At 45.0% G+C, this 21,482-nt stretch overlaps 1 protein-coding gene across 3 annotated transcripts in view; it reads left to right on the forward strand.

Moving 5' to 3' along the window:
• Window positions 1-21,482, forward strand: part of AGRN (agrin) — a 265,408-nt gene that overhangs the window by 15,164 nt on the left and 228,762 nt on the right. For all 3 annotated transcript variants that reach the window (XM_089534268.1, XM_089534269.1, XM_089534270.1), the window contains exon 2: window positions 1,849-2,110. In XM_089534268.1, the coding sequence (XP_089390394.1) occupies window positions 1,849-2,110 (262 nt within the window). The remainder of the gene's footprint in view (window positions 1-1,848; window positions 2,111-21,482) is intronic.

Here is a 21,482-nt window from a genome sequence, read left to right on the forward strand (position 1 = left end):
GGCCCACACACATCAGATCCTTCTTACAGTTTGGTTTGGTGGCCTCTGCTCTTCCTTTCTGAGTTGTCAAAGGTCTGGTCAGGTGATACATGGTGGTCTTTGTGCCCAAATGTAGCGTGAGCCTAAAATGTGTCTATAGACAGGAACAAAAGGGTCTGTAGGCCTGGTTGTTGAGCTCCGTCAAGCCGTTTCTCACTTATGGTGGCCCTATCATGGGGTTTCCTTGGAGAGATTTCTGCCAAAGAGGTTCCTTCCTCTGGGGCTGAGAAGTGACCCAGTGGGTTTCCATCATGGCCAAGTGGGAATTTGAACCCTGGTCTCCCAGTGTCACAGGCCAAGACTCAAAACTATTATACCATGCTGGATCCAACATGGGGCTGGAGGTGGCATCAGACGAAGAAGGGCTTGGCTCACGCTTTTGCCTCTCTGGTCTCCGCTGAGCTTGGAAAAGTTCATTTCTTTGAATCACAACTCAAAGAGTCAGCCAACATGCATGCATGCAAGTATAGGTGCCGCAGTGCGCTTTGGAAAGAGATTGCTGTCTCTTGTGGTACCATTTCCCATAAGAGCGGTCCATTGCTGATGCATGCATTTATTTAAAGCATTTTTAGCTGCCGCTTCAGTTCCAAGAGACTCACTTTTAGATCACTTCCAAAGACCAGTTTTTAAAAAAGCAGACAGGGCTGGGAACCATTCCGTTCTCCAGACGTTACTGAACTGTATCTCCCATCAGCCTTAGCTGAGGGATGCTGGGAGTTGCAATTCTACAACTACATACTTTCCACCTCTGATTTAGGGCCCATTTGTACTACACAGCAATATGATTCCATTTTAACTGACATGGATGCTTCATTGAAGCTTGGGATTTGCAGTGTAGGAAGGGATGTTTGGAATACTTAGCAAGGGAGCTCAAGTGCCTTAACCAAACTATGCACCCCAGGATGCCAGAGGATGCAGCAGTCATGATAGCTGAAGTGCTAAAAGTAGGTAGTATGGCAGTCTGACTCAAAAGGAGAAAGAAAAATGCAGCTCTGGGAGCTGGCTAAATAATAAGTAGGTTATAAATTATGTTCGAAGTTGGCTAACGGAAAGCGCCAGCTTAATTCAATTTATTTTGGTACCTAAAGTGATTGACTTGCATTGGAATCCCAGCATAAATGTTCAAGTTATCGATTAAGGTATCCATCAATTAAATGAATGCTGAAGAGTCAAGAATTTGTGCGTTAGCCGGTTGGCTCTTTACTCAAAGCCTAGTTGGATTTTGGCAAAAGGACAACTTAGTTTTTATAAGTCTCCCAGGGCTGGGGGTATTACAAGGGATCCAGTGAAGAAATCATGTACCTAGTTCTTAAATTCACCCCCCGGTGTTTTAGTAAGTGCAAATGGCTGACCGAATCCTAATGGTAGTTGTATGGGTATGGTGCTCTTCAGTGAGAGGTAGACTGCCTCTGAAGTTGGAGGTTCTCTGTAGCCACCATGGCTAGCCTCATCCTCTTCCACGGTTTAATTCCCCTTTAAAGACTTACCCACTAACAGCCTTGCCTGCATTTTGTTTGGGGACAAAGGAGGATCTAAATCAGGAGGCTGTTTGGCTCCTGTTTGTGGTTCAAGGCAAGAGCAGATTTGGGGAGGGGAAGAGGTTTTTAAAAGTGAGCAAATGAGTCTTGAGGGAGAGACAAATCCAAGGTGGCGTGAACCAAAATAGCAAATTCCTTTGTCACCTTGCCTTCTGGCTGCATCATTTTGTGGCTTCTTGCAGGGTAGCTAATGAAATTAACTTCCCTGGGGAGTATTTCTGTAAGCTGATGTTACCTGTTAATAATACACAGTCTCCTTATATTTCTCCAGGTGCGGGTCTGGAGGTACCTGAAAGGCAAGGAGGTCGTGACGCATGAAATCCTCTTGGACGGTGGGAACAAAGTGGTGATCGGGGGCTTTGGGGACCCCATGATCTGCGACAACCAGGTGTCCACAGGAGACACACGGATTTTCTTTGTGAATCCCGCCCCGCACTACATGTGGCCTGCTCACAAGAATGAACTGATGCTCAACTCCAGCCTCATGCGGATTACTCTGCGTAACCTGGAAGAGGTGGAACACTGCGTGGAAGGTAGGTCCGGCGTGCTTTTTGTTATATAACGTCCTGCTCCAACACTTGAACATGTTGTCTTCCAGAGTGCGTTGGACTAAAACGATCATCACCCCATTCCAGGTTGGACATATCATCAAACTGTTGTAGACAGGTTCACAGCCGGACTTGGCTTTTGGGGACTGTTGCTCCCATATAGGATTCTGGGAGCTGCAGTCCTTCAAAGTAACTTCTCCAAGCTTTGGGCCAGGGGTGTGTACATATCTCTCTGTGCAGAGGAGCAGTGATATATATCTAACACAGGTGTGATGCTTTGTTGGGCATTTGTGAAAACCAGGCTATGGATTCAGTGCTGTGCATCCTGAAAGACTGTAGTTTCTTCATGGCATGGGTAAGGCTAGCACTAAGGAAAGCAGAGCTATGGCAAGCAAGCAATGTGGGTCTCTTATCACTTGTGCTACTTTTGGCTGAGGGGAACAGGTTAGTTAACCTTTGGGTATAGGGTGTGTTTGTCTATTGGTCCCAAAATCCTTTGGATTTGGTGAAACATCTGGAAGCAGTCCTGGTCATTGGTTGCTGTATTTGTATACCATGCACAGTTTTGTCTTTAATCCAGGATTTGATGTTTAATCTAGAAGATGATCATGCAAATCATAGTTCTGGTTTCTGTTTCTTTCTCCTTACTTTTGTTAGCCCCTGTTTCACATTGGACAATTGGAAAAATAAGCCCGAAATAAGTCCCATTTCTGAATTTAGATATAGCACGAAGCCACCATTTAAACATGCATCTCTGGAAGTCAGTCATCAGCCAGGGCTTCAAAGTGTGTCTTGTAGGTGGCCAACAAACTACGGTTTCTTTGTGAAAATGGGTTCCGATACAACAACAAGTTGCAATTCAACGAAATACAACCTGGCTTACATTTGGTGTGAATAGGCCATTGGCTCTGTGCATTTATTTGTTCATTGGACTTTCTCTATGGACTGGAATTTGGCTTGGGAACATAAAGCTGTGGGTGTGCATATGTGTATGAGAGACTGAGAGAATGCTTTTTGACATGAAAGAAAGGCTGTGGCGATTTAATGATACCTCTGTGTTGTGATGCAGTATACCTCCAAATAAGAGTTGCTTTGCGGGAGGGAGAAGGCTGTTGTTTTCATGCTCTGTTTGAGATTGTTGTGGGGATTTTAGAGATGGGGATGGACAGTTGCTTTAGAAAATGCAAAGCTTCCTTAGCCCATTTCATTCAGTCTGCCAAAATAAAGCTGCTTTGGGTCTCTTTGGAGGTATGCTATTTAAATGATGCATGGGTCCTAAGAGTCTAGAGGTCGCGCCAAAGCCACACTCCATTCCTAAGCACTGGAGGGCAGCTTTGGTGCAGCTTCCGGGTTGTTAGGGTGCATGCATCATTTAAATAGCATACCTCCAAAGAGACTCAAAGCAGCTTTATTTTGGCAGTCTGTAACAGGCCATACATTCATTTAATGAATTTATACCCCACCTTTCTCCTGAATGGGAGAATTAACATGATTTCATACAAGGTTTCAGCCTAAGCAGAGCAGTAGACAATACGGAGTCTTGGAGATGTCTCATTCAAAGGGTTTGCATGAGTCGGGACGGTTAACAACAACAGCACAAGAGCCTGAAAGCAGCTACTTTGGAGGCTTCCTCCCATATCCTCAGCAAACAGACCCATGAAGCTTCAGAAGCAATTATTTCGGTCTGTCATAGATGTTGTAGTTGATATGTGCCTTCAACTCCTTTGGAGGATGATGGAGTCTCCTTCTCTGGAGGTCTTTAAACAGAGGCTGGATGGCTATCAGTTGATGGTGTTTGGACTGTGTCTTCTTGCATGGCAGGGAGTTGGACTGGATGGCCCTTGAGGTCTCTTCCAACTCTAGGATTCTAGGGCCCCATACAGACAGGCCAAAATAATGCTGCTTCGGGTCACTTTGGAGGTATGCTGTTTTAATGATGCATGCATCCTAAGAGGCTGGAAGCTGTGCCAAAGCTATGCTGCACTGGAGCGTGGCTTTGGTGTGGCTTCTGGCCTCATAGGATGCATGCATCTTTAAAACAGTATACCTCCAAAGTGACTCGAAGCAGCTTTATTTTGGCCTGTCTGTACGGGGCCTATGATTCAGATCGTTCCCAACTTTTGGCAATCCTAAGGTGACCCTTTCATTTTTGCGGCAAGATTTGTTCAAAGGCAATTTTGTCTTTGCCTTCCCGCTGAGACTGAGAATATGTCATGGACCTAGTGGGCTTCCATGGCTGAGCAGGGATTTGAACCCTGGTCTCCCAGAGTGCCAGTGCAATGCTCAAGCAACTACCCAAGCCAGTGTGGGTGAAAAGGTTATGCTTTTAGAGTACATCTTCCAGCTTGGAAGGTCTGGGAGGTATCATCCAACAAGGAAGCCTTTCCACGCTCTGGTGAAGATGCTGGATGAGGTGGAGCACTTGGTCTGATCTGGCAGGTGGGTCTTACGGTGTTTGAGATGTTTGTTGGGGGTGTCTCCTTCTCTGATAAATCCTGTGTCGCTCAGGAATGTGTGTGGGTTTGCGTTGGACTTTTTGCTGTGCCTGCTTTAGGGCTGCCGCATTGATTTTCGCAGGTGCTTGCAAACAAAGCCTCCTCTGATGGCATCTCCGCCTGGGCTTTGAATCCGGCCCAAGGAGCAGGTGAACAAATAATTCGGAAGAGCGCTAGAATCCTGTTCGAGGCAGCAAACAAACTTTCCAGCTGGTTTCCCTCTTTCAATCCCCCATCTCTGTCTTTCTGGGGCCTCCAAAGGGGGGGAAGGAGCCAGTCGAGAAAGAAAAGATGACTGGCATTTGAAGCTTTTCGGTTACAAAGAAGGAGGGAACCAGGGAGATCTCCAGATGCAACTGCAACTCCCAGCGGGGCCAGTGATGAGGAATGCTGGGTATTGCAGTCCAACATTGAGAGGACTAAGACCCTGGAAGACAAATCCACCATGTCCAGTGCTTTCTTGTTCTCTGATGCATTTCAGCAGTTTTCTCTTAGGCTGAAGATAGATGAAGGCACAAGCGGAGAAGGGAGTGAGTGAGCAAAGGGCGCTTTAACCTTTCCTTTCCCAAGAGGATTTTTGTTTGTAAGAGATTGCTTGTGAGTGTCTAGTCTCCCATTCAAAAGATTTGTGAGCAGGGGCTTCTGCATTACAGAAATACTTTCAAGTCATTTTTGACTTACAGCGATTCTAAGGCAACCCTAAGACTCTTCTTGGCAAGCTTTGTTCAGGGGTGGTTTGCCTTTGCCTTCCTCCGAAGCTGAGAGAGTGTGGCTTGTCCAAGGACAGTGGTTTCCATGGCTGAACAGGGATTTGAACCCTGGTTTCTAGACTCACAGGCGGGTTACACACCGCCATTTAGTACGCGCTCCGTGCGTCCTGGGGTTAGGAAGGGGCGTGCTAGGGTTAGGAAGGTTCTCACCTTCCTAACCGCCCCTCTCCCTAGGACGTGCGGAGCGCATACTAAATGGCAGTGCCCATCCACATGGGTGCTGCCATATTTACGTCTTGGATGCACAGTGTCTAGACGTGGCGCAGCGGAAGCGACGCCGTGAGTGTGCACCTTGCGCCTCACGGCGCCACTTCTGGGGGCCAAAAAGGAGCGCCATTTCGGCGCTCCTTTTTAGCTGTGCCGGGAAGCCTCGCGGTCTGGCCGCTGGGGCTTCTCGGCGTAGCTAATGGAGCCGGTGCCAGACCGACCGCTTTTGGGCGGTCTGTAACGTGGCACAGTCTGATGCTCATACCACTACACCATTACATACAGTCTTCACCTGTGAAACGTTGGAGGGTACGCATGCTGTCCTATGGCCATCTTTGCTGAAATGTGGTGGCAAAGCCTTCGCCTTCACAATCTAAGTTGTGCTATATTTCTTCCAGCGAGAAATGTTTTCTTCATTTGTCTGCTGACAAATGAGGGGCGAACCCTTTTAAAAACTGGCATTTTATGCTCCTTTTAAAGGCTTCCCGTGGTTTGCCACAGAAATTCAACGATTTCATTTGCCGATGGCTTTGGCTGGTGTGTAATACCCAGAGATGATTTTTATCAGTACCTTCCTCTGAAATATAGCCCACAGCACCTGGTGTTTGTTAATGGGAGACTGCCAACAGATGCCAGGTGCTGAAGGCTAGATTTCGGAGGAAGGCATAACTCTGTGAAAAGCTCCATGAAACACAGTAAGTCAATAGGGGACTCGAAGACACATACACACCTACATAGGGTTCTGGAGTGTGTGAAATCGACCCCCAAATTTTCCCACTCTTGGCATGAGAAGTGGATAATGAAAATAATACCAACAATGTGATAAAAATACGAGTATAATAGAATCGGTAAACAGAACAGATGCTCAATAAATAGATACACCAATGGTTTTGGTTCACTACTTAACATCTGTTTATGAGGCTTTGGTTTCTTTTTATGGCTCTTGTCTATACCTGCTTATCTGAGAGTGAACCCCATTGGAATCAATAGGGATTGCTTCTCGTCTTTGGGATGGGTCCAGCTTTGGACTCCCTTCTTCTTACTCTAATGTCCAGAATGTGATATATAAGTTGGAATATGTTAATGCAACCAATGTCATTGGGTCCCCCCCCTCCCCTGACATGTGTTAAAATGCTATCTTCATTTTGTCTTATCTTGTTTTTCATTCTAGTTTTGATGTAAGAACTCTGGGAGATAGATATTCATTTGCATGAGAATGCGAACATCGAAGCGGAATAAACAGCTACATTTGGCCCTCCGTATCCACAGATTCGGCATCCATGGGTTCCACCCTCCATGGCTTGAAACTATTCCAAAAAGGTCCAAAGGAAAACAAACCACAGACCTTAATTTTTCCATTTTATAGCTTTTGGCGGGTTTTTCGGGGCTCTGTGTCCATGTTCTAGAAGAGTTTATTCCTGACGTTTTGCCAGCATCTGTGGCTGGCATCTGCAGAGAATGCTGGCATGGAAGAGAGTTGGGTATATATACTGTTGGTTGAGAAGAACCCAGAGAAGCCACAGAAGCATCATCTTCTCTGAAGATGCCAGCCACAGTTGCTGGCGAAACGTCAGGAATAAACTCTTCTAAAACATGGCCACCAAAACCCACCCAAAACTATGGATGCCGGCCATGAAAGCCTTCGACTTCACATTACCATTTTATATTAAGGGATACATTCTACTATGTCGCTGTTCATAATGAGACTTGAACCTCTGTGGAGTTTAGTGTTCTCACTTTGTGTCCTGGAACCAAACCCCTGTGAATATGAAGGTCCGCTATACCATAGGAACAATAGTATTATGCTTTACAGTGGAGAACAAAATTACAATACTGTCACTTGCACAGACGCATAATGCACATCGTTTTAAAGAAGAGTTTCTGTGTTCCCCAATATAGCAGTAACTATTAAAGCTTAGGATCGAATTTCAGTAGCTTTTAACCATTTCTCCCTGTGGATGTGTTTCAGACAACTCTGACCCAGACTGGAGGAAAGAGATGTACAAAGTCCAGAAAGTGTGAAACCATGAGAGGGAAATGTTTTTCTCTCATTTTTGAAAAAGAAAGGAAAATGTCAGACAAATGAAATAAATAGCATTAGCCCTATTTATAGATTGAAAGCCAATTTGTTACTTTGGGGACATGAACGGTTTTATGTATAAATGTGACTGATGTAGTATATGAAAGGTACAGACAATAATTATAAATTGCAGGTCCTTTTTGTTTAAAAATGCTTCCTCTCTAAATTGCAGATCTCAGAATTCGATTGGATGCAACCATGGCATTAAAGTGGAATCAGAGAGTGCATCTACGCTGTAGAAATAATGCAGCTTGACACCACTTTAAGTCCTGTAGCTGCATCCGATGCAATCCTAGGGTTTGTAGTTTTGCAAGGTCTTTAGCCTTCACTGCCAAAGCCTGGTGGGGCATCATAAAACTAGAAATCCCAGGATTCTGTTGGATGGAGCCATGGCAGTCAAAGTGGTGTAGATGCCCCCATAGTGTTGTAACTGTGTAGTATGAAAGGGCTGTGGGTTTCTTGTGTGTAGTGTAGGTGTGGCTGGCTCTGGGTTGACCTTTGGGAGGAAGGAAGTGGAGATGAGGAGGAGTATCACTTTGCAGAGGAGGGAAGTTGGCTTTCCTCCCAGTAGAGCAATCTCCTCCATTCATTCCTTAGTGCAGTTGACTCAGCCGCGTTCCCTCTTAGTCATGCGGACCTTGAATCGAGCCAGATAAGTGGTATACTTTGTTGTCTTTGGGATCAGATGCCTTTTGAGGCATTGGCCTGACCTCCCATTGCACTCAAACGTGACCCAAGAACCTACTTGAGCATGGGTTTGTGGCTTGATTCTTAGTAGCGAGTTCACCAAGGGTCACTAGCCGATGTGGGAAAATCCACCCATCTTTCCTTGGCAATTCGACGGCCTCCATCCTTGAACACTTTCTACCACATGTCTCTTGTTCATGAGGTCAATATAAGTTGAAGCCAATTTGATGACAAATAACAACCAACCATAGGAGACACATAGAAAGAGATATGTGGCCAGTCAGGAGGCCATTTCACATGACATGTTGAATTCCTATGGAATCGTAGGATGTGCGGTTGAGTGTTCTCAACAAGAGAGTTAGTGCTTCCCCAAACTACTATATACACTTGACTATAATATACTTGACTCATGTCAAAGGCAGGTTTTGGGGCCCAAACTATGGATCTTGATATGATACGATTTTGATAAGTCGATGGTAAAACTTAGGAGCATGTAACAAAGGATCTAAAGTGCCAAAGAACTTAGAAAATTCTAGCAGGCAAAAGTGTGCGCATACTAAAGACTGGATGGATAAGAGAATGGAGGGGGATCAGTGCTTCCATGACAGGTTATGCTCTTGCCTTTCACAATGGGTTGAAGAGTTAAAGTACAGTACCTATATTGACCCATTGATAAGTCGACTCAGGTTTTATACATACATTAAAGTACAGTACTTACATTGACCCATGGATAAGTCGACTCAGGTTTTATACATGCATTAAAGTACAGTACTTACATTGACCCATGGGTAAGTCGACTCAGGTTTTTTGGGTCAGTTTTTCGACTAACATTTCTAGACTTATACATCAGTATGTATATGCAGCATATATCTCCGGATTCTATAGGATGTTGCCATGTCAGATAAAGTAGAATTGTAGGTATGAAAAAGGCCCTGAGTTCTAATGGTGGGTCTTCTCAGTTCAAGGCTGATGCTCTCTCCGTTTGCTCACACCGATCCTCTTGGAACGTGGTTTCTGTGCATGGCTTTATGTGCGCTGGTTGTGTGCGTCTCTGTTTTCCTTTAGCGTTTCCACTTTATTTATTTGCTCTCTTCCTGCCTGTTCTCTTCTTTCTTTTCATCCTCCTTTTCTTCGTTCCCCGCACAAGGTCTCTTTAACACTGAGAAGGCTTTGTTCTTGTAAACCGGCCCGTGCAAAATTTCCCTTTCAGCATCCTTAAAAGAGCTTGTAAGCATCTCCTGGAGGGTGGCTCTTAGCAAGGAAATCGCTGGCATGCAGGCCATCGCTGGGTGAATCCGGGGTCCGGTTATTTCCCATGCTCCTGGCTCTTAAGGGAACGCCACCATCTCTGGAAAAAAGTCCTCCTCCTTTTCTCTCTTAATCCTTCCTTGGGCTTTTGTGGCGGGTTTGAGGCGAGAGAGAGAGGGCCTTGTGTTTCTTGAAATGTGTGTTTTTGTGGTCCTTTTTTATTTGCCTTTGGCGCAAACTGGCCCGAAGAAAGCTTCAGCTTGGAGAGGCTGATAAAGTTGGCCAACGGCTGTGAAAATGGCAGTTGCAACTGTGAGGAGCTCCTGCTGGGAAGATTCAGGAGCTCCAACCTGTTGGGTTTTTATTTTCGTAGTATTCATTTCTAAAATTTATTGGTCACCCCTGAGCTCTTTCTTGGCTGTCGGGGCGACACGCAATGAAAGGAAACCAAATCGGAAATCTACAAACAAAAAACCCACCCCAAAACAAAACGGCGCAATAAAGCAGTTGGGGAAAAGCAGCCATCTGCGAAAAAAGCAGCCGAGGCTAAAACAGCCATTCGGAAAATATAACCGCTTAAAAATATAAGCGTGGGAGAGTCGCCTTTTTGGCCCGACAACATGCAGAAAACACCAGCTAACATTGCTACTTACTGGTCATTTGGGGTTGAGGAATGTTTGTAGAGTAATGGGAAACCATGAATGAAACATCCTTCAAAAAGAACAAATATATAAGAACAAAGGTAGGAAGAAAAGAGTTTAAAGGAATGGAAGGAATGATTGAGAAGAGGATGATAAAATGGAGAGATACTGGAATGGATAAGATATGAACTAGATGGTAATAAGTTGGAAAGTTGAAGGCACTTGAGACCATTACCCCCATCTGCCTAGTGCAGTGATGGCGAACCTATGGCACGCGTGCCAGAGGTGGCACTCGGAGCCCTCTCTGTGGGCACATGTGCCATCGTCCCTACACAGAGTTTGCCAGAGTTTGTTACTAGAAAGCCAGAGGGACATGGCACTTTGCAATAAATAAGTGGGTTTTGGGTTGCAGTTTGGGCCCTTGGCCTCTAAAAGGTTCACCATTACTGGCCTAGTGGGTCTTGTCCCACCATCTTCTTTAGGCTTCAGAGATGGAGAACCTGATATTTCTAAGCAACGGAGGTTCTTCTGGCATTTTCCCATGCTTGGCAGGTATGTTCTGAACTGTATCGGAGAATCCTCCTTCTAAACAACGGAGGTAGTCAATTCAAGGTGGCATGGGATGGAGGAATAGCAGATGCCCCATGGCTTTTCCTCCTTGTAGAAAAGAGGAACAGTAGGCAAATGTTCAAGGAGGGGATTACTGGAATATGAAGCCACAGGTGAGAAAGGATGGAGCCAAGACAAGGATGAGAAGATCCTTGGTTGAGTAAGAAGTCTAGAGTTTCTAGAATACAGAACCTAAGCCGGTTGGTAAAAAGGAGTAGAGAAGAAGGTCCTGATACTTGGGGTCTGTCCCTGAGATCCACAAGCCAAAACAGCAATGATGTTACTAATCCTATATAAATCATATATGCAGCTCTTTGCCCTTCTCCATTGCAAAGGGCCATGCTGAAGCTTAAAGCAGAGTTCTACATTGCTGGTCTACTTTGCTGACCCTGTCCCCATGTCCCTTCTTTCTTCTCTGTAGTCTCCTGGATGGTTTGTAGATCCCTTGGGGCAGGGACTCATCTCCTTTTTCTTTGAGAAGTGCCATTATAGCTACATTATGAAGATGAAGTGAGTGCATCAGTTGGCCGCTTGGCCCTGTTTAGTTAGCATCTCGGTTGGCATATTGGCCGCATGTTTCTGAGCTCGTCTTTGCAAAGATAAATGCCAGAACAGCAGTGGGGGATCTTTGGCTCTCCAGATGTGTTGTTCCACAAGTCTCACATATTGGTAGAGGCCTCTGGGAGTTGAAGATCAAACCATCTGGAGAGCAAAATGAAAATGGAGGTTTTCAAGATATAGAGATTCTGTGCTTGTACAGGACGCATGTGCAATGATGTTATGAAATTACATAGTTGTACTGAAATCCAGAGCTTGGAAAACGCAACTTTTTGGATCACAACGCCCAGAGTCCCCACAGGCCATGCAGTTCTGGGCGTTGTAGTCCAAAACCCTCTCCAAAGCGCATGGTTTGATGGGATTCTGCCTTCCCGTGACCCCAAAGTGGACTTGGCTTGGCGCATTTATAAACACAACAAAGAGATATCTCTGGTTAATGACCCATAGTCCGATGTCTAATGTTCTCCTTGACCTGAGAGGCTTGGGATATAGTCCCCATCCAATTGGGAAGCTTTCTCGTCATTGTGGAAGATGTTGCAAGCCCCAGTTGGCTCTGAGCCCTGTCCTTCTGACATCCTTGCAACATTCTCGATTGCTCAACAACGGAGGAATGAAAAGATAATTTATTTATGGCATTTATGTTCCCCTCTGTGGTTGGAAAGGCTGCAGGTGGCTTACATATATGTGAATCTTTTTCTTCTTGCTGTTAAAGAAGAGACATGTTCAAATCTAGAACAATGCAACCACAAAGGAAAAGGAGGTGGGGTGGGTAAAGGAAAACAGGAACGCTCACGTATTTGGTTGGTTTTATGGATTCTGAGCATGAGGGAATGACTGAAGGGTACTAGTTGCAGAGCCAGATAACCAACCCAATCCCTCTGGCAAACCCACAAGCAAAGCATGGAAATAAACACCCTCCTCATGCTATTATATTACGGTATATTCAAAGTTATACTGCCTCTGAATACAGAAGCTCAGTGGTACCTTATTTGCTCTGTGCTTCCGTTCATTTACTGTCTGGTGAGATCTGAATAATGCTTTTTGGTGGTCAGTTCTTAAGCGTGTGGGATTTTATCCTCTTCTCTACTCTATATCTCCTTGAACCAATGTTCTTCTTATGTGTGGAATAATTCATAAACTTAGTTTTTTGTGGCCATGTTCTAGACGAGTTTATTCCTGACGTTTCACTTGCATCTGTGGCTGGCACCTTTAGAGAATCCATCAGGAATAAACTCTTCTAGAACATGGCCGCATAGCCCCAAAAGCCCACAAAAAACTATGGATGACGGCCATGAAAGCCTTGGACTTCACAAATTCATAAACCACTCGCTCCCAAATATTCCCTTGAAATTGTATAAAACAGGACATTGTCTTATTATGACTGATGGAGTTGGAAATGTCTCTGTTCAAGTTCAAGAAAGTAACTTTTCCAGGATCTGATGGGGACCGAACGGAACTGGAACTTGTGTAGGAGGGAGGGAGCCGTCTGCCTCTTGCAATGCCTCCCTACTGTTGCGCATGGAATTTTGTTCTCTTTCCCTATTGGGACCAGCAGCAAAGTCTTCTCTCCTTAATGGTCCAGATGTCTTTTTATTTATATTTATATTTTATCCTTACAACTCCTCCTTTTCTTCTCTCCCTCTCTCCCTCTTCCATCTCGGCCTGATGCAGTCTGTCAAGGCAGTTTGTCTAGAGATCCATATGCGACTTCTGTTTTGAGAAGCAAACCCACAATGTTAACAATCCACGGGGATGGGGCCACGGGGTCATCACTGCTGTGCAGAAGATTGGGTTGTGTGTTTGTGTGGGAGAAATCTTGGCAACATCTGGTCCTCTCTCTTTTGAAGCCAGGATGGATCTTCTCTCTTTTTGGCCTCTGACTTCCGAAATGCCTTTGGCTTACTGGCCTCTAGACTTTTCCAGCTGTCTGCACTCCTGCTAATATTACCATATATACTCGACTATAAGTCGACCTCATGTATAAGTTGAGGGCAAGTTTTGGGGCCAAAATGATGGATTTTGATATGACCTGTCAATAAGTCGAGGGTAAAACTTAGGGGCATATAACAAAGGATCTAAAGGATGAAGCAAAGCAAAACAGTGTCAGAGAACTTACAAAATTGCAGCAGTGCTCACTCTTAAAATATGATGAATGAGAGAGTAGAGGATGCTGATGCTTCCAGGACAGATTATACTCTTATCTTTCACCAGCGGATGGTTCCTTCTTTTAAAGAAGAGTTAAGATACAGTACTTACATTGACCTGTAGATAAGTCGACTCAGCTGTGTTTTGACTTGTGGCTGAAACGATACTAGTATTGGTGCCAGTCGGGCCTCCATAGGGAGAGTATTCCACAGCTGGGGTGCCACTGCAGAAAGGACGTCTCCCATGTCTTTCCATAGTGTGTTATCCTTTCTGGAGGAACACAGAGGAGGACCCCTCCAATAGACTCCAGTTCTCAGGCAGACAAATATAAGGAGAGGCACTTCTTGATGTACTATGGACCAAGCAGATTTCTTACATGAGAATGCCAGCTTTCTTCTTTTGCAAAACAGGCTTTGAAAATTGCTCAGTCTTTACAGGCTGTATGGAAAAAAACAGTTGTGCTCCTATCTTGAGAAGACTGACCATTTCAAGACAGATTTGCATGGTGAATGGAGATAAAAAGGTTTTCTGTACTGCTACTGTGCATCTAATGCATGCCCCAAAGTTGCTTTTTGGACTACAACTCCCAGAATCTCCCACCCGGCAGAGTGGAATATGTGGAGAGTTGTAGCAGTCTGGAAAGCAGTCTGTTCCCTGGCTCTGAGCATAGTGCAACCTCATAGAATCATAGAGTTGGAAGAGACCGCAAGGGCTATCCAGTCCAACTCCGTTCTGTCATGCAGGAACTCTCAATCAAAGCATCCCCGACAGTTGGCCATCCAGCCTCTGTTTAAAGTCCTCCCCAACCTATGGCTCTTCAGATGTGTTGTACTTCAAACCCCATCTTCCCTGGCAGTGGGGTGATGGGGTGTCGTCCATCTGGAAAGCTCCTGTTTGTGGGAGGCTTGTGTAGTGACTAAGAGAGGAAGCGCTACATGAACAAGGCACCTTTTTCTGCTTTCACACAAGCTGCTATCTCACAACCTCCGTCCACTAATTGGAAGCACAACGTTGAATTCCTTTCAAAGGCTTGTTGAAAAGGTTACTGAGATAATCCTTGACTCCAAATGAGACACCTTGCGTGAACAATTGGTGGAAGAGCTTTCCGTGCCGAAAGGTTACTCTTTTAAATTGCGCATGGGGCTGATTATAAAGGCAACTTTGGAGCTGCGTCTTTTTTCCTAATACGTTGACTTGCACGACTTAATCAACCCTTCTTTTCTTCGTCCAATTGAAGAGCACATGGACCCTACTTGATAGACCTGTTTTGTGTCGGTTTCTGGAACAATGGGTAAGATCCAGAATCGAGAGACATCAATGCGACACAGCAGCACCTCTGCTCTTCATGTCCTCAAATCCACCTTTGAAGCTGCAACAGTGGTCCTCTAGAGGACCTGGAGGATGCTGTTGTTGCTATGCATGATCCAGCTGTGGGAACATAGATGGACACTGTTCCTCTGTGCTCCCCTCCCATGCTCTCCACTGGCCATAAAATGGCTGTCTTGGGATGGAAACACTGCTTCAGAGGAGGATTTGGGGGGCAGTGATGTTTCATGGTTGGTAGAGAATTCCAACCTCTACAGTAAGGATAGTTATCTGCAAAATTAACACTTCATACATTACATGATGTGCATGTGTCTGATTTAGGAAGTTTGAGGGTTGGAAAGCATTTCTATATACAGTCACTCCTCCATTTCTCCAGACTTCAGATCCGCGTCAGTTGCATATACGCAAGCAGCAAATGGTGGGTGAAACAATGGGGCACACACCTGTATCTATCCACTGGAGCATGCCCCCATTCAAGCCAATGGGGCTTGAGTATATGGGCATTTCCATTTTTGTTGGGGGTTAGGTGTTTCCAGAACAGATCATCACGAAAATGGAGGGACAATTGTATAGACTGCATCTGATGAAGGGCACCCCATATCCTGTATTTTAGGCTTTGGGCCCTTCCTAAATCATGTAATGTATGAAGTGTTACCTTTGCGGAGAGATACATGGCTAGGTGAACTGAAACCAGTGGTTTCATTTGGTATTTAGGTCGAACGCCATGCTCTCTGAAAAAGTAACATTTCCAAGCTGTGGTTTTTGATAGCATTCCTGTTGCCAAAGCCCATCCTTCTGTGGTTGTGGCAGGTACCACTCCATGCGGTCATGAGGACTCGAAATTGGGTGTGCGCCTGTTTAACGAAAGATGAGACTGTTAAACTGCTGGATTTGCTGCGAGACAAAATTCAGGCCCCTGTTTGTATTACTGGCCTGTGAAATATTTAATCACTTTAATTTGGCGATCTCATTGTTTTTGTGATCAATTATATACTCTTTTAAACTGATGGCCTTTGGCTAACAAATAAACCCAAATGTTCACTAATAAACCCCCCCCCCCAAAAAAAAAAAATTAGGGAAAGATATTGGGAAGAAAAGAAATGCAGCAGTGGTCCTTGCCTTAAGCTGCCAGGAGAAACGTCACACGCCGTTGCCTTAGTTTCTTTGCGCTCTCCGAAATTGTGAAATGAATTCCTACCCAGCCTTTCCCCCCCAGGTCACCACTCTTGCCTTGCCATGCTTTTTGTCGCTTGAGTGGGTGGATGATGCAGAGGTGCTTGAGATGGCAGGGAGACTTTCACATTCTCATTTCTTACAGTGCGGCGTTGAGAGCCAGCTCAGCTAGTCCTCGGAATGAATGGTAAAATGTTTCAGAGGAAAATGGGCCATTGGAAGGGAATGGCTTTGAAAAAAAAATCAGGGTTTTGGAGTGGCTTTATAGGCTTTTTCGAGAACAATGAAGCATAGGTCTTGATAGAAAGACCCAGGAACATACAGTACATAAAGAGATCTTGTTGCACCTTTGAGACTAACTGAAAGAAAGAATTTTGCGGCATGAGCTTTCAGAGGCTAAAATATACTTGCTTAGGTGCTTTTGGTGGAGTGGAAGCAAGGGACATACGCCATAGGTATGTGAGAATGTCAATTCAGATTCAAAATCCTTTGGGGATGGAAACGAATACAGTGAGCCCTTGGTATCCATTGGGTTTGGTTCCGGTACCCTCAGTGGATATCAAGATCCATATTAGTGTAGTGAAATGGTGCCCTTTCTATAAAATGGCAAAATCAAACTTTACTTTTTGGAATTTATACATTTCTAAAATATTTTCAAGCTGTGGATATTTGAATTCGTGGGTACGGAGGGCTGATTGATGTCAAGATTCATAAGAACGAGTGTGGTCTGAATGTTGGACTTGGACGCTGGGGCACCAAGGTTCAAATCCCACTTGGCCTGGGTGGCCTTTGGCAAGTCACACTCTCTCAGCCTCAGAGGAAAGCAGTGCAAAACTCCCTCTGGGCAAATTTTGCAAAACCAGAACCTAGAGATGATCCCTTGTAAGGTCAATAGGGGCAGCCCCTGGTGATATCAGTAAGCATGCCACATTAAGCACCAACCACTGTTGCCCAGAGTATGCCATTCAAATAAAACCAATATCTGTATGCACACATTTTTCAAAGCAGTGTTCTTAAGCTGAGATTCTTCCCCCTTGCCCTGAGGACCAGAGAAGAGGAACAGACCTTGAGATCTAGGAGTCCTAATTTCTACTCAGAACCATTGAGTACCATTGAATGTATCCCCAGCATAACAATAGAGCAACACATTGTGGCTCATTCCTTCTTACAAGGATGCTGAGAGTTTCCTTTTGCAGATTGGGTCAACATTTGCCGAGTGAGAACTTCCAGTTCTTTGTTACAATTTTGTGGTCTCTCTTGTTACTTTTTTTGGTTTTGCTATTGTTCAAATTGCATATCACAAGTAATTTTTTTGAAGACGAAGAGGCGCAAGTGACTGACATTGCAAATCCACCAAATGACATTGCAAATCCACCAAAAGTGGGTCCCTGACCTGCACACATTTACATACCTCTAGATGAACATCAAGTCCCAGAAACCCTAGTTAGCATAACCAGTTGTGAGGGATTGTGGGAGCTGAAGTCCAAAACAACTGGAGGACCGAAGTTCCTCCACTCCTGCTTATTCAACCTGCCCTGCATTATCCCGTTTATTTTGCCCTCAATGTTGAAATGTAATTGTCATTCTGGTCAGAAAGATGAGAGGTGCCATCTGTATCCTCCAACTGCCCTGATTTGGTTGGGATAGCCCTGGTTCATTCTCTACAGTCCCACTTTCTCCGCTGCCCTTAAAAAGTCCTGGTTTCTCTCTCCTCCTCCCACTTTCCTCCTTCATCGTGGCTCCCATCATTTGCTGCAAACGGAGTTCAGAGTACAGAATATGGTTGCAGTCAGTCTATTCAGCAGGAGGGATAAAAGGGTACAGAGTCTTGCCTTTCCTAAACTCAGTACATAAATTTTGTGTGTTCTTCCCTATGAATGTTTGCCTTCTTGTTCCCTGGCTGCACCCATTTGGCAGTCACATCTGTAAAACGTTGGAGGCTATGGCCACCTTTTCTGTTGCCGCAAGCAAGTACAGTTACTCTAGAGAGTAAGATGCCAGCTTGAAATCCTCAGGAAAGCTAGGCACTTTGGCAAGATCCAGCCTGGACTTGTTTCTCTCAACCATGCCCTGAAGCATAAGGATTGGCTTGTTTATCTTATTCAACATGCTTAAAAGGTAAAATGAAAAAGGAGGAAAAAACATCCTTTCCAGATGACTGCCACTCAGACCATGGTTTGCTATGAGGGCTCCTTCAGCAACAACAGCCATTTTCCATCAAAGCTTTTGCACCTTGCTGAACATGAGCGCAGAAGGTGTTGCATTGCTGCTTCCAGTCTGCATAAGAATCCCCCCCATAGCAATGATATCTATCAAGCTGATGAAGCGATAATTGCAGGGTTGGCTTCTGTTTCCTTTTGTGTCAATGAGAATAATGATAATTCTTGAATTCCTAGCCCTGGGGCAAGGTACCCATTTGAATGATTGGAATGAAGAACTCAAGAGGGTTTTCCATACCCACCCAGTCAACTCTATTCTCCAAGGGTTCAGCCAGAATCACATTTTCTGGTGGTACCTTATTATAGACACACACACACACACACACACACACACTTGGGGGGCTTATGTACAAAGGTGCACCACCTTGTTGGAAGCCACCATGGCATAGTGGTTTAAGTGTTGGCTCCAGATCCTGGGAGACTGGGGTTCAAATTGCAGCTTAGCCACCGAAACCCATTGAGTGACCATGGACAAGTCACTCTCAGCTTTAGAAGAAGGCAGTGGCAACCCTCCTCTGAAGAAATGTTGCTGAGAAAACAAGCTTGCCATAGGGTTTTCATAAGCTGAAAAATGACTTGAAGTCACGCAACAGCAACAACTACTTCATACATGCTGGCACTGAATGCTACCATTGCTGGATTTTGTTAAAATTTGCCCTTTCAGCATCACTCCCATCAGCCATTTTGGCCAGTTTTCAGTTTTTGTTGTTTTGGGGAGGTATGAGTGGCTTGGAATGGGGAAGTAAACCTACATTCGTGTCCAGTTTGGGTTGCCTTGAGCCAGTTATCAGGCAAAAAACCACTTCAAAATTAACATTGTTTGGGGGTGAGGGGTCTTTGGGGATCACACTTAGGAGTCCCATGAGCTCCATATGTCTCGGGACCCACATTTTACCCACCTTTACCTTAGACTATCTCCTGCGCTTGGTGGGTGCTCATCCACCCAATCTTCCTGCATTCCAATCTCCACGTCTTGCTTGTGTTGCATAGACTGTAGCTGGACTCCCATCCACCAGGCGTTCATCATTCCTCCGACACGTGCAAAGGAGGTCCATTAGCTTAAGTGATCCCCAGCACTGGCTGTCCCTTTGCCTCTTTGATATGCAGCCAAGTTTGATTTAGTCCTTAGAGAAAAGGAACACGGCTTGGGAATCATGCAGAGTTGGACTTTCTTTTCTTTCTTTCTATTTTTCTCTCCCGCTCAGCCTTGTGCCAATGCACCAGGCATGGTTTTTCAAACGGCTTGGCGTCAGATGTCTTTGGGCTGCCCGTTGCAGCTTTGGCACCTGTTATGAGGAATTGGTTCAAGCTAGCAAAGAATAATAAAAACAAAATGAAAAATCGAAAGCCTCTCTACATGCGGCAAGGGAGATGTGGCAGTAAATGTCTGGACAGCATTGCGACAGAACTTGGTGCAAAATGGCTCTAGCTCCATGATACAGCCCTCGCTTTCCAGGTTATAGTTCCCGGATTCAGTCCCTGGCATCTCCACATGTGTCTGGTAATGGCAAGTGCTCTCTTTTCCTTGCCTAGTGAATTCTAGTTCATCCTTGATTCCACCTCAACATTAGGAGGAATTTCCTGACAGTAAGGGCTGTTCGACAGTGGAACAAACTCCCTCGAAGTGTAGTGGACGCTCCCTCCTTGGAGGTCTTCAAACAGAGGCTGGATGGCCATCTGTCGGCGATGCTTTGATTGTGATTTCCTGCATGGCAGGGGGTTGGACTGGATGGCCCTTGCGGTCTCTTCCAACTCTATGATTCTATGATTCTATGATTCTACTAATAGTGAAAGGTTTCCAGACCTATGAGGACGCTCCATTGGAGTGTGATGGATTCTCCTTCTTTGGAGGTTTTTAAACAGAGGCTGGATGGCCAAGTCTTCTGAGTTCCAGCATGGCAGGAGGTTGGACTGGGTGGCTCTTGTGGCCTCCTCCACCTCTATGATTCTATATTTCCCAAAACAATTTTTCTTGGAGCTGACCTCTATAAAAGGAACATTCATGCATAGCTGACGCAGTAAGGTTTTCAAACTCTTGAATGACGGATGGACCATTGATTGATAGATGGTGAATGTTCACTTTCCCAACCTTTTTGCAACAGTAAAAACATGCAGGATCCAATGTTGACTCTCTGTTAAATTCCACTTTATAGGAAAGTAAGTTTTTAAAAATGTGTGTATCTATAACTGCCAAAAGTTATATGCTGTAACAGAGTCAACCACAAAGGAGTAGCCACTAAATACAGCCACTAAATACTTCCTCAGATGCATTTGTGTTCCCAAGAGTGAGGTGGGGTAAGGTAAAGAGCTGCAATTCATTACTTCTCCCCAACTCCACCTGTTTCAGGACAGTAAAAGCCTATTTTGGAAACAGGAACACAGTTGAGAAATCTCAGGATTGTTGGAGCACTAATTTGGGGAGATTTTAATGGAAGCGAAGAGGGTTTTAGAAAAGTTTGCAGTTAGGCTCCTTTTCTCCACTTCCAGCAAACTTAACTGGGTTTCTTACTCTGTTGCGCACGCTTTCTCGAATCTCTCTCTTTCTCCCTCTCCCCCTTGCTGAATTTCTTATGATTTCCTTCTTTTAAAAATGGCCAAGTGAGACCTCATTATAGACAACATGATTAGCATATTGTTTAACTGGAGTGCCTGCCATCATCTGTCTTCAAAGGGGGAAGTTGTAGAAAATGACCCAAGAAATATCCAAAGCGATTAATAAAGCTCTGCAGACTGTGTCTTGCCAAGATCATAAACACGGCTGAGGAAACAGCTGGCGGCTCTTGTGGGTGGAGGAAAGGCACTCTGGTTCCAGAGAGATAATTTGATTTAACTTCAATCCTTCATCTGCTTCCCCCCCCCCCCCCCCTTTGCAAAAACCCAGGCGAATGGATAACCAGAAAGAGCTGCATCAGCTAATGCCAGTGCAACCGGTGCTTTGACCCGCTGCCAAGAGAATATTGACCAGTCGTCTAATTGGAGGCTGAGAAGCTGCAGGGGGTTCATGAGCCCCTTCCCGTCTTCTTTCCCCGTCTTGCACAGATTCTGTTTCTCATACTTTTAAAACACTGACTTATGGCTTATGCTTCATCTGTATGTTGATACTAAGCATGGTTAGACCCAACACTGCAAACTCTGGAAAAGTATAACCATGGCTAGAGCCAGACTGCAGACCCTGGCATTACATTAGAAACATAGGCCT

Source organism: Sceloporus occidentalis, unplaced genomic scaffold, assembly GCF_023333645.1.
Source record: "Sceloporus occidentalis isolate IW3139 unplaced genomic scaffold, rSceOcc1.0.p SCAF_8, whole genome shotgun sequence".
NCBI classification, from domain to species: Eukaryota; Metazoa; Chordata; class Lepidosauria; order Squamata; family Phrynosomatidae; genus Sceloporus; species Sceloporus occidentalis.